A 12,792-nucleotide genomic window follows, 5' to 3' on the forward strand; every position below is an offset into this window, starting at 1 on the left:
GAATCAGGACCCTGAGACTGCCAGTCCCTAGGAGCAATGGGGAGAGACCAATGCTCCAGGTCAGCCTGAATGACAGGGCGAGCAGGCTATCAGGGAGTCACGAGGCCAGGGAGGTCCCGTCCTCCATGTGAGCTGGAATTGCCTGGGTCAGACAGAGTGGGGCCGAGCTAAGGAGAAAGCAGAGGCCCAAGCTGAGCTGTGGAGCAGAGCTGGGCCAGATCCAGAGGGACCAGAAAAGCGGCCCAGAGAGAGCAGACCCTGTCCTGGGAGCAGAGCTGCAGCCCCAAAGCCAGAGGCACAGCCCAGAGAGAGCAGACTTGCCCTGGTAGGAGAGCTGCAGCAGCCAGAGCCAGAGGGGCCAGAAAAGCAGCCCAGGAGGCAGGGCAGTGCTGGGAGCAGAGTCACAGAAGCAGCCTGCAGAGCAGACCTGTCCTGGGAGCAGAGCTGCAGCAACCAGAGCCAGAGGGCCAGAGAAGCAGCCCAGGGAGCTGGAGGCAGAGCAGCAGCAGCTGTGCTGAGGCAGAGTGGCACTGGAGCTGAGGCAGAGTGGAGCTGGAGTTGGAGCAGTCTGGAGCCGGGTGTTGTGAGCAGCTGGGGAGAGTGAGGGGGGACCTTGAGCAGTGGACTGCCAGGAGGCTCTGCAGGCCAGACTCAGAGGAGGATTGGTAACCCTGACAGGGCGGGGGCGACGCTGGGAAGAAGGGCCCTGCCACCTAGAGCCTGAGAGCGTGTGGCCACCACCAGAGCGAGTGTCCAACCCACAGCATCCCTGCAGCACAGCCAGGGCCTGAGAAGAAGGCCGGGGACTTACAAGGAACAGACTGTGAACTGCCCTGACATTCCAGAGACACTGTTTGTGATGTTCCCTGCCACAGAGCGGGTTGATGTGTTTCCTTTAACCTTTCTCTTTTTCCCTTATTCTTTTTAAAATTAATTGTTGATTAAATAACTTGCATTTGCTTTAACTTGTATGTAATGGTCAGCGGGTCAGAGAAGTGCCCAGTGCAGAGAGAGTACCCCGGAGTGGGGACACCCTAGCTCCTGTCCTAGGTGACCACAGCAGGGTTGGGGGTCGAGCCCCCCCAGGAATCCCGGGCCCAGCCTTGTTGGGGTTACGAGGACTCTGCCAGACAGGAGCGTGGAAGGGGAGTCCTCAAGGGCAGGGAGGCCACTGGGTAAAGGAAGTGGGAGCGAGGACTCAGATCCTTTCGCTAGCCCACTTCACCGAGGTAGTGCAGAAGCCAGGAAAGTTCCCCACAATAGCGGGACTATTCCCCCGCTTACATTAGCTTCACAGGATCCTCTGTGGAGTGGGGCCCCAGGCAATTGCCCTGCTTGCTACCCCCTAATGCTCGCCCTGGCTTTTATATGCAGAAAAACAGTTTTTGTGGCACAGATGGGCCATGGAATTTTTATAGCATGTGGTGGGGAGGCTCAGAAAGAAAAAGGTTGAGAACACCTGCAATAATAGATGCTCACATGATCATTAATATTGTGCACTGCATGCTGGGAGCTGTAGTCTCTGCTGTCCACACTTCTGTACTGAATGAGTGTGGACATGTGCTCCAGTTTAAACTGAGTGTGGGCCACCTGGTTTCTTGCAAGGTACCAGTGCAGCCCTCTAGGCCCCCTGGTTAAATATAGCAGTGTGGAGTATAAGCTATAACAAACTGTTTGTGTGTGCAGCACTATAGCTGTTAAAAGCCCTATCACTTAATAGGACACTATGAAGATATGCACCTTCTACTCTGTATTACTAACAACTTCAGCTTAGTTAGAATGGAAATAATGGCCATTCTCCTTTCCTATGATAGTCTCTCCCCTTTCTGCATGTCTCTCCCCAGGGGCAATGGAAACAAGATTAATCAGTTTTACTGTTCTGGATAGTATTGGTTTACTAGGGAATCTCCCATGAAAGTTCTTATGCACTAGGAAGATGCAGCTATGCTCTGGGTACAAATAATTTCTACTCATCCTCACTTAATTTAATAGAATTGAATAGCTTAAAAATCTTCATGGACCTTTCTATTGGCTTTAGTTTGATACAAACCTTTGTCACAAGAACACTGCGCCTTATAGTGTCCCTTTGACAGGATCCGGGCTATTTTCTCTTGGTCCCACAAGGAAATGAATTTTTTAAAACAGGAGCAATGCAGAAAAGCTGCCCCCAAACCCAGGGAAGTAGCAGTGTTTCTGCTTTCAGACTAGGAAATGGTTGCATTAATTTGTGGTTACATTACTCCTTCCTCTGGAGCATTTCGTACTGTCTACTGCTGGAGATGGGGGCCCCAGATTAGATGGATTGCTCTGATCCATTCTTGGCTATCCCTGTGTTGCTGGCAGGGCAGGGCATGTCTCCCTGTAGAGCCAGTGGGTGCTGTTCCCCTGTAGGGCAGAGGGCTCCCTGGAGAACGGTGTGAGATGGCCAGTTTAGGATCAAGGGACAGAATATGAGGGTGCAGGGAGGGATTCTAGCTCAAAGCCCTTCATCTGGCAGCACACTGCACAGCCCACAGTATTCACTGATTTATTTTAAAGGCTCCCCTTCATTCTATGCGCTGCGTCATCTCCCGGCGACTTGGAAAAGGCAAGTGATGAGGTGCCAGAGCTCTTCGGTGTCTCAGGTTTCACACCCAGGCAGGTGGTTTAGGTTTAGCTAAAGCAGCAGCGTGTAGAGTGCCCGCTGTTAATTTTTAATTGCTGACACATCAGATGGTGTCCGTTCCTCAGGGCTGACTCCTTTCTGTATCCCTGCAGCTCCAGTCCAGGGGGCTCCAAAGGAAGTTGTGAACCCTTCAACTGGCCGGGCCACTCTCCTGGAGTCCATCCGCCAGGCTGGCGGCATTGGGAAGGCCAACCTCCGAAGCGTTAAGGAGAGAAAGCTGGAGAAGAAGAAGCAGAAGGAGCAAGAACAAGGTGCCCAGAGCGCTCTCATCTGTAGTCATCCTCAATCCCCTGCCCCAGCTAGATATGCTTAGGTACCCCCAGGAAGGAGTCTCATAAATACCTGAGGGGCAAAGCCAAGTGCCAAACATGGCAAGCCCCCAACACTGCACAGAAGCCTTAGAGCAGAGGGATTTCGTCTCACCTCACGTTGCAGTTTTGAATGAACTCAATAGCTCCTACGTGTCAGAAATGCATTAGTGCTCTGCCTTGGGAATTCTCCCCTCTCGAGGGTGGAGATGAAAATGTTTCATGTGAACTTGTAGTGCTGGAAGCATTTCAAAGATAGCTCAGGGCAGGCTGCCTCTGGAGAGGAAATTGTGCCTTTGCAAGTCCTGCGTCACGACTGGACTGTTTTTAGTAGACTGGTTAACTCCAGTTCATTTAAACTGGCTGAAACACCCAACCTTTTCCTTCCTCCAAGCTGCTGTAGGAAGCTGACATGTTTCCCAGGCAGGCCTTGGGTGCTGTGATGGGGAAGGGTAAATGTGGTGCAAGGATGGGACGGGTCAATTATTTATTTAATCCCCAAGTGAAGGTCCCTACACAATCTCTGCCAAGGCAGCTCAGTCCTAGCCTTCAGCATATCCCTGCTATTCAATCCTGAACTCCAAGGCAGCTCTGCCAATACAGCACCATGTGCTCTGCGCAGGGTCAGTGTGTCACGTCGAATAGGGTGGGACCAATCCCCTGTCCTCCTGTTGTGTCCTGACCACGTGTCGAAGCTGGTCCCCAGTTAATAACTAGCCATTCGTACTAGTCTGGACCTTGTGAGCAGGGCATTTGGTCTGTCACCTGATTTGTGGGGCTTTACTCTTTCAGTGATAACCACAGCACAGGGTGGAGACTTGATGTCCGACCTCTTCAACAAGCTGCTCCTGAGGCGTAAAGGTACCATGCCATGGGGGGGGCTGCTCCTTTCCTGTAATGTGACATGAAGAGGGGCAGGTTTCCTTGCCTCACTGCTAGAGCTTGCAGGAGTTAGAAGGGAGGAAGCTTTTGGCCAGCTTGGCATGCCATTTGGCTGAATGCTTTGATGCTGCTGCGGACACACCCGATGCCCTTATGGGCCAGACTGGGCAATCCCCTTGCAGAGCAGGAAGAACTTACCTGTATACCAATGCTGCCACTGGCGGAGTGTCACTGCAGTGAATCCAGACGGGAGGTGCTGCTGGGGGTGGGGTCTTAGCTGGTTTCAGTGCCTAAACTTTACCTGGCATCCCCAAGGCAGAAACCTGGGCACTGGCTGTTGTATGTTTTTAATACTCTAAGGGAAAGCTCCCCTGTCCCTGCTCTGCACACTCTGGGCAGAGGCTCAGCATACCTGGAGAGCCTCAGAGGGGGAAGCATTTTGTATTTACCCATTCTCTTAAGGGCTGGGGCCTCCCCCCTGCTGTCAAGGTCTCCCAGCCATAGCTTAATGACAAGGCCCTCCGTAGGTACCAGGCAGGCACCTCTGTCCCTGCCATGCTTCAGCCAGGGGCTGCCTCCTCCCCTGCTCACAGAGTCAGAGCGGGTTCTGGTCCCTGCCCTCCCTTGTTCTGCCAGCTGGAAATGCTGACCTGGCGCTTTAGCTAATGAACTCTTTCCCAGCAGCACTGCGGTGTTAATGGGAGTTGAGTTTGTGTGTGCCTGAGACAGCATTTTGCACAGGTGCAGGGCTAGCTCCTGCCTCCCTCAGTTCTCCCTCCGAGGCCTCACTCACCTGCTTTTCTCCCCCAGGCATTTCAGGCAAGGGGCCTGCAGCTGCAGGAAGTGCTGATGCTCCCAGTGCACCTGGTGGTGCCTTTGCCCGCATGTCGGACACAATCCCACCCCTGCCACCCCCACAACAACCCCTGGGGGACGAGGAGGAAGATGACTGGGAATCATAAATGCTTTTGGGCCGCAGGCCTGGGATCGGTTTCCTCTTGGCCAACTGGGAACCCAGCCCTGCTGAGCTAAGCACCTCAGCAATGGACCAGCTCTTGGAAATAACTGTTAGTGAGAGGGCACAGATGGACCCTGTCACTTTCTCTTACCTCCTGCTGTTCCCACTCATCTCTAACTACTGTTGAGTATAGTTATGACTCTTACTTCTGCTCTGTTTACTTCCCCTCCCCCCTAAATAGTGCATTTAATTTCAAATACTGCTGCTCACACTCACTCAATAAATCCTGCTGTAGCTGGAGGGCAGCTCACGGAAGATCTGATCAAGCACAACTGCAAGGGCAGCTCTAAGAGCCTTCTCCTCCTTAGCCAGCTGTATGTCAGGCTTTGGTTGGCTGCTCCTGTGACAGGATTGAAGGTGCACAGCAGGTCTGCTGGTGGTTCCAGTGCTGCCTGGCAGCCTCCCTCATGTGAAATCAGCTGTAGGAGAGCCATGGAAACTCTGCTGTTGGGTATGAATGGCTTCTACAGTGTAAGTCAATAAAGGAACAAGTACCCAGAAGCTTTCTCTAGCCCACTCCAGTCTACACTGTGGAGTGTTCTTGACTCTAGGAGGAGAGGCCCAGCTGTCCTCCATTAGCGTCTCTGGGAACAGCAGGCATGTTGGGGTACGGTCTGTGTGAAAAACATAAGCCCTAAAACTGCTGTATATGTAGGTGCACTACAGACTTTGAAAGCCTCTACCTACAACTTCTACTCTGTCAAAGAGGTGATGGGCAGAACTGTGCAACTACAGTACAGTCAATTCCTAGTTTGCTTAAGGAGATGTTTCTTCACTGTAGGGGGAAAGTAGATGTCTTTGAACTCCTATGTGCACGGTTTAGATGTGCCAGACTCTTCAGGGACTGATACAATTCAGCTGTAGCAGAATAGAGATTTTATCCAGGTATGTGTAGATGCACATGGGAACAGTCATTACCCCACTGCCCAAGGGTTTTCCTGAGTTACTAGGTGGCAGAAAGTAATCACTGATGGCTTCTGCCAGGAACTGCTCTAGTCCACTACACAGCAAAGCTGAAATATCAAAAAGCCAGGAATCAATGTGGTACACCTCCACCCCCTTTACATCAAAAGGGATTTACAGTAAACTATACTGAGGGAGTGCTCAATATGAGCCCCAGGAAAAGGCAGCAATAAAGCTGAATACCTGAAGGTGACACATGCAGACAGGTATGTAGTCAACAGGAAATGAAATAAATGCTGCCTTGCTTTATGGCTAGGCCAGCAGAGTGATAGGCTTATGTCCCTTCCCGCTGCTGGAATAGTGACACAAGCCTTGGGCCGTGCAGCAGTGCAACATTCCTGGTCCACATTAGCAGAAAAGCGGTGAACAGCTCTAGCCTCAGCTTACACAACATCAATGAGGAAATAAAGGCCTTGGATAGGTAAATACAAATGCAAGCCACCCAGGTGGCATGGATGAAGCCCCAGGTGGAGTGCTGCAGATTCATGCTTACAGCACTTTAGGCCATGGCAGAAAAAAGACTCTGTTTCCTGTAAGCTCCCTAAATATTCTTTCAGGGGGCAAGCAAGCCAGCTAGCAATACTGCCCCCAGCCATTATCTAGTGAGGGCTCTGGGAAAGCACAGATTATTTACACAATGCCAGTGGTCAGAGATGTAACTTCAGGCATGGCAAAACTAAGAGTTGAAAATGCCTCAGTTGGCCCAAGGCATTTGCCCTTACTGAATTAACTGATCTGTGGAGCAGGTATGTGGCCACAGGACCATTAGCTAAGGGGGCAGAAGGGATATAAATCTAGGCTCTAGCTTTCAGTTGTTGAGCTTCTGGGGGCCTCCACAAGAGCAGTACTAGTCCCCCATCCCCTACTGGAAAGGGAAATCAGCAGCCAGGGAACATCAGCCTGATTTTCAATACTTTGCCCTGAGCGCTGCACCAAGAGGACAAGTAGTAATACCCCAGGGTGGGAAACCGAACAAAGGGGAGGAGTAACAAAACCCAGACGCAGCACCCTCGGTGCAGAAGAGAAGCTAGTCCAAGTGGGAGTCAGATCCAGTAGCTGCGGGTGCTCTTATCTCCCCTCCCCTCACAGTCTGAGCTAGGGTACTTTCCACTGTCCAGCCCAACTCAAATGCAATATAATCAGTCACTGCCCAGAAGCCACATGGGCACGAATAGCTTTGGTCAATAATTTTCAACTGCAAAGTCTTAGGGAAAAAACTTCTGTTGCAGGGACAGCAACTGCAGAGGGCTCTGTACTTGTCATCAGCACAATGCTCTTCCTTCTCCCTCAGGAAGCTTCTGACCCATGACATGACTTCTTCTCTTGGTGAAACTAGGAAGAGAGGAAATCACATGACATTGTTCATTCCTGGCCCCAGCGCTCTAGTATCCAGAGTGGTCAGGCCTGTGAGTCGGGGGAAGAGGGCACGCAGGTCCATATAGACATTGTTGGGGGGCAGTTCCAGGACATATATGGGGTGGAGGTGATGGGTACATAATGGGAAGTAGGACATTGGCTACTGCAGGGTGCATGAAATGGTACTGACCTTCCTTAATGCTGCAAATGCTGGTCCAAAGGCAGGTTTGATCTCTGTTCTTTCCTTGATCCACTGGGGTAATTTGTTGAAGACTGAGGGGCGTGCATATCTGTGATCTACGAGTAAGATGCTAGCAAAGTCCTTCTGATGGCGAATCGCTCGTCCTGCACAGATCATCATAAAGGGAAACCTCAGTTTTGTCACTTTGTATCCCCTCTAGACCCTATTTTTACATGCACACTATTATCAGCAGATCCACTCTAGAAACAGGCCTCCACCAGGCTGCTTGCCAATAGCTTGAACGCACAATCAGGTCACTGTTGGATCTCCTACCACCTGAGTTGCATGTGCCATGACAATTCTTCCCAATACCTTGTCTCTCATAACAGAATCCTCTCCTTATGCTGCTCCCCACCCATCCCACTCTGCCACAACTGCTTCTTTGCCTATTCCATGACCCTAGCTCCCGTAACTGCTCTCTTCATACTCCTCCCATCCAGCCCCATGAAAGATGAAGTCTTACCTATTGACTGGTTTACTGCCTTCATGCATAGATTTTCAATCAGCATTTTGCTAGGTGGCTGGCCCGCACTCCTTGGCTAGAGGAGAGAAATAAGACTGAGGCTGTGTCTACACGAAGCAGCTTTTAGCGACAGGGCTGTGTTGCTACAGCCATGTCACTAAAAAGCGCGCAGTGTAGCTGCTGTTCGTTGGCTCTCCTGCTGACAATATTTTCCACCCCTTCCGAGTGGCATTAGCGTTGGCAGTAGGAGAGCGCTCCTGCTAACAAAGAGCTGTTCACACTGGCGCTTGTTGTCGGCAAAACTTCTGTCTCTCGGGAGCTGTGTGTTTTTTTAACACCTCTGAAAGACAAAAGTTTTGTCGTTCAGTTGCCAGTGTAGACAGCCCGAGTAAAAGGCGCATGCAGTTCAAGGTAGGAATTAAAGTTCCTTAGTACAGAAACCAGGCCCTGGAGGGGTACTGGGCCTGGAGGGGTACTGTATTCTTTGCCCCTGCTGTTGCCTAGCTGGCCTAGGGAATGGTGCTGCCAGGCAGTCCCAGGTACTCATAATAAAGAAGGGACCTCAAGGCCCACTATAAGGATATGGGAGTTCAGTCACACACTAGAACCTGGGAAGTGCAGCTGAAGGTTGATCAGGCTCCTCAGAAAGGACATTCAAACTAACCAGCTCCAGGGCATCTGAAGGAGGAAGGTAGCTTCAATGCCAACCCCCAGGGTTTCAGAGCTCCATAGAACAGGGGCTCTGCCGGCAACAAGAAGGATTCACTGCATTAGAAAGAGGAGCGTGACGCTGGAGTGCAGTTCTCTGTGTAGTATTGCTCTGGCAGCCTCTCTTGGGCCAAGTCCCCCTTCTCCCTTTGGAATTCAGCAGGGTCATTCCTGCAGATCTCTGCCTGGCTCTAACCCTGTTGAGCCCATTTACTAGCCTCAAAGCATGCAGAGTCAATGAGATCTCTGACCCAGGCACAGGAAGACCCAGGTCTTTATTTCGCAGAGGGAATTGGACCCTAAAAGGACAATAAGTGAAGCAGCTGAAATCGGCACTGGGGTGCTTACTCCTACCATTGTTTTGTCAAGATAGGCCATTTTCTCCTGGAGTTCTGAGGACTTGATGTTGGGGTAAGGCATGCCCACCATAACGACACACCTGGAAATGGAAGGAGGGGGACACACACACACAAACATTGTTAGTGCCCTCTCATAATTACATACTGTCACATCCCGAACAAACTGATAGGGACACTAAATTGGAGGGGGTTATCACTGCAATGCAGTCAACTCTGGCGTGGAAGCAACAACAGTGCCCAGCCGTCCATGACGGGAATACTGAAGTAAAAACTGCCAAGGGAATTCAGGGAGCCAGAGTGGGGATTTATCCCACACAGCATTGTCCAGTGAAAAGCACTCCAGGCTATTTCATGACCACACAGTGGTTGGGTGTCTGCAAGGCACCTACAGCTCATAGTGCATCCTGATACCACTCCGGGCACACTGCTTTCAACCCTGACTCAATCACACCACCCTCACTTCCTGCACCCCTGCGGTTTACTTGCAGGTCTCCCACCCAAGTCCTGACCAGATTCCTCCACAGCACAGCCTAGGAGAGCCAGCAACCACATCAGCAGAGCTGTGTTCAGATACCACCTTAGGAGATGCGCAGCAAACCAGATATTTCTTACCTTCCCAGGTCATCAGAGAAATTGATTCCTTCACTCATTTTCCCTCCAACCACAGAAAAGAGCAGGGCCCCCGTCACATGGCCTCCCACCTGGCTGCAGCGCTGCAGGAAAGAACCCCCAATCACTCATGAGATACTGGAGCTGTGGAAACTTCTGTGCAATTGGCAGCACAGAGACCTGTCTACGTTGGCCAGAGCACATTAACCACCCACATCACCTGCTTTAGAGACACTCTCTTGCATTATGGGGTATTGAATGTCCAGCAACCTGCCAACCCTGCTTACCTTTATGCACTTAGCATACTCTGACAGCACCTGCTCCACCTGGTTTGCTCTCTTGGGCTCCTGAAATATCTGTCACAGGCACAAAGCATAAGTTGCAGCAGGAAGATGCAAATAGATTTAATGGTGCAATTCCAAAAATAACACAGAGAGGAGAGCCTAGAGGCACATTACCATCGATCTCTAACCGATGTCCAACTATGCCCCCTGGCTAAGCAATGCAGACACATCCTAATAGTGCCCTGCTCAGCACCTGTGGGACCTTTCACATCCAGAGCAGAAGCAGTGATGGCCATTAGTGACTTTGGAGACATTTCCAGTTACTGAGACGTTAACCAGGGTTTTTCCTTCATGGGTGCTTGCACCCAGATCTCTACTGTTTGAAGAGTGGAAAGAAACATCCATGTAAGAAGGGGGAGTGAAGATCTGGGAATTCAGGTGTAGCAAGAGGGTAACATGGAAGAGATCTCCAGCACTAGTATGATAATTTATAGAACAGTAGCACTCAGGTGTGATTAAGGCCCATGTGTGCTGATGTGCTCTACAAGCAATGTAAGAGACAGTCCCTGCCCAAGGGAGATTAGGGTAGGAGGGGAAGCAGAGTTCTAGAAAGGCGAGGTTATTGCCAATTCAGCTCCTGAGGAACAGTACAGGTCTGTTTCTCATAATATAGCCTCCTGAGCATTGTTCAGTCCAGTGCTAAACTGCACAAGCAGGAAAGTTTTTGGAGGCTTTATCATCAGAGTTCACTGTTCAGAAAGGTTTCCTGATATTCAGCCATTTTCTTCTGTTCAGTTTCATTCTGTTACTCCTGGTTATACACCCTTTGTACCATGCTAAAACACTGAACCTTGAGATGTAGGCAAGCATTATCCCCATTTTACAGAAGTGGCAGACAGCTTAAGTGACTTGACCAAGGTTACACAGTGACTCTGTGCTGCAGTCAAGAACAGAACACAGATTTCTTGATCCTCAGCCCTGTGCTTTAACCAGAAGATCCATTCATCCTCCCAGTAGACCCACAGTGAGCTGAAAGCTTGTGTGTAACTGACAGTGTATCGCTGAGTCTTAAGGCTTGTCTTCACTACTCAGGTAAGTCAACCTACATTATGTTTCTCCAGCTATATGAATAATGTAGCTGGAGTCAACATAGCTTAGGTCGACTTACCCCAGTGTCTTCACTGTGCTGCATCAACGGGAGACACGCTCCAGTCGACTTCCCTTACTCTTCTCAGAGAGCTGGAATATCAGGGTCGACCAGAGAGCGCTCTGCTGTCGATTTAGCGAGTCTTCACTAGAGTGAAGACAAGCCCTTAGTCAATCACACTATTCCCTGGGCAGGGGATGTGCAGCCAAGTCTGGGGAAAGCAAATCCTCTGTGAGAACTTAATAACCTGCCCCTCACAGCAAGGGAATCAGAGAGCATTGTAGGCTGACTAATGCAGATGAAGACCATCTCTGCATTTACAGGAGCCATGTAACAGCATTTAATCTAATTTAGATCCCAGCTCAGCAAACAGCCGTCTGGGAGGTATCATTTATACGTTACTGGAGGGACTGGCTAGATAAACATCCTCTCTGCTCTGCTGTGCAGGATATAAGAACAATTTGGGGAGAGAGAGACAAGGCCTGTAATGTGCAGATAATTGTTGGACTTTTGAAACCTCCATTTAAAGTACCAACCACCCTCAGTTACACAATTACCTTCTTCTTAGTCGCCAAGCGGGTGAGCAGCCCCGTCCTCTCCCAGTGCGTGTACACCTGCTTTTCGTACTCATAGGAAGGAAAGAAGCACACTACGCCCCCAGGGACCACATTGCACAGGTTACCAAGGATTCGGCCCATCTCATCCATCTATAAGGGCAGAAAGACTGGTGTCTGCTGGGGCTTACCATGGCCCTGCAGTGGCCTAATTCTCCTGCCCTGTCCCTGACCCAGAGGACAGATGCCTCCCACTGACAAGTCTTAGGACACTCATAGAGAAATCAATGCAAGTGTGCTAGCTCACCAACAGTTGCCTAGAGGCACTGGCTGGCTCCAGGGCCTGGAAATGTACATGCTCCTTGCCTCCCCGTCTAAGCCGCAGTCCCAAGAGTCATTGTAAAGCAATGGTTGTTCAGTGTGTCTGTGAAATGAGCTAGGAGGTCTGTCCATTTCCCAGGGAACAGGTGTCCGCTTCACACCCAGAATGATGGCGAGAGCTCACTGGCAGCTCTGTTAGCAAGTTCAGCTAAGGACTGAATGGGCAAGAGGACTGATGTCTCACTCCTAGGGGCCCTTCAAAGGCAAAGGAGGATGGGGAAGCTTTCGCAGCCACTATCAGTGCTGTAGATGCTCCTCACTCTCCAGGCCTGTCAAGTTAGCTTTCACTAGCACTAAACTCACTTAAAATGGCTTAACAAAAACAGACCACCCCCAGTATGCCTGCCCCTGTGGCCCTCCACAACTGGACCACTCCCCTGCCAATCTGCACACCCCTCTGGACTTATTTTTCCCCACCTTGGAGCCCCCCAGAATTCCCCACTCTGCACACAAAACTGCCCCTTGAACCATCAGACCGCATAGCTTAAGAATGAAACAGACATGCTGACCATCTGAGGCAGGTCTCTCTTCTGATAGGTGAACTCTAGCTGCTGGTTAGATGGACCACTGCAGAGGATTACGGGTAAAATGTTGTCTGGAGGAATCACATGACCTGATGACAAACAAGGAGATGGAATAAAAGTCACAGATGTTCAAGCAAAGCAAGCTAATAGTGCAAGGCCCCTGGGACTAGGTCACATGCACATAGCAGCAGAGGTACACATTAATTTCTCTTGGTCTGGGGGAGTGCAAACAGCTTTAGCACAAGCCCCTCAATGCCTTTACATGGATCACACCAGCCTTAACCTGGTTCAAATCATTCCCTGCACATTATCTCTGGGGCAGAGGAAGAA

The 12,792-nt window shown here is 50.5% G+C and overlaps 2 protein-coding genes across 4 annotated transcripts in view; one reads left to right on the top strand and one right to left on the bottom strand.

The window, feature by feature from the left end:
* WASHC1 (WASH complex subunit 1) overlaps positions 1-5,374 on the top strand; it is a 72,693-nt gene extending 67,319 nt beyond the window's left edge. For all 3 annotated transcript variants that reach the window (XM_077827546.1, XM_077827535.1, XM_077827557.1), the window contains 3 exons: positions 2,758-2,916; positions 3,766-3,834; positions 4,666-5,374. In XM_077827546.1, the coding sequence (XP_077683672.1) occupies positions 2,758-2,916; positions 3,766-3,834; positions 4,666-4,817 (380 nt within the window). In that variant the 3' untranslated portion in view covers positions 4,818-5,374. The remainder of the gene's footprint in view (positions 1-2,757; positions 2,917-3,765; positions 3,835-4,665) is intronic.
* Positions 5,375-5,742: 368 nt separating this feature from the next.
* Positions 5,743-12,792, bottom strand: part of DDX11 (DEAD/H-box helicase 11) — a 33,998-nt gene continuing 26,948 nt past the window's right edge. The window contains exons 19-26 of the mRNA XM_077827573.1: positions 12,448-12,551; positions 11,561-11,710; positions 9,860-9,928; positions 9,576-9,676; positions 8,959-9,043; positions 7,897-7,972; positions 7,383-7,537; positions 5,743-7,168 (exon numbers count right to left, since the gene is read on the bottom strand). Of these exons, the coding sequence (XP_077683699.1) occupies positions 7,124-7,168; positions 7,383-7,537; positions 7,897-7,972; positions 8,959-9,043; positions 9,576-9,676; positions 9,860-9,928; positions 11,561-11,710; positions 12,448-12,551 (785 nt within the window). The 3' untranslated portion in view covers positions 5,743-7,123. The remainder of the gene's footprint in view (positions 7,169-7,382; positions 7,538-7,896; positions 7,973-8,958; positions 9,044-9,575; positions 9,677-9,859; positions 9,929-11,560; positions 11,711-12,447; positions 12,552-12,792) is intronic.

Source organism: Eretmochelys imbricata, chromosome 1 (assembly GCF_965152235.1).
Source record: "Eretmochelys imbricata isolate rEreImb1 chromosome 1, rEreImb1.hap1, whole genome shotgun sequence".
Taxonomy (NCBI): domain Eukaryota; kingdom Metazoa; phylum Chordata; order Testudines; family Cheloniidae; genus Eretmochelys; species Eretmochelys imbricata.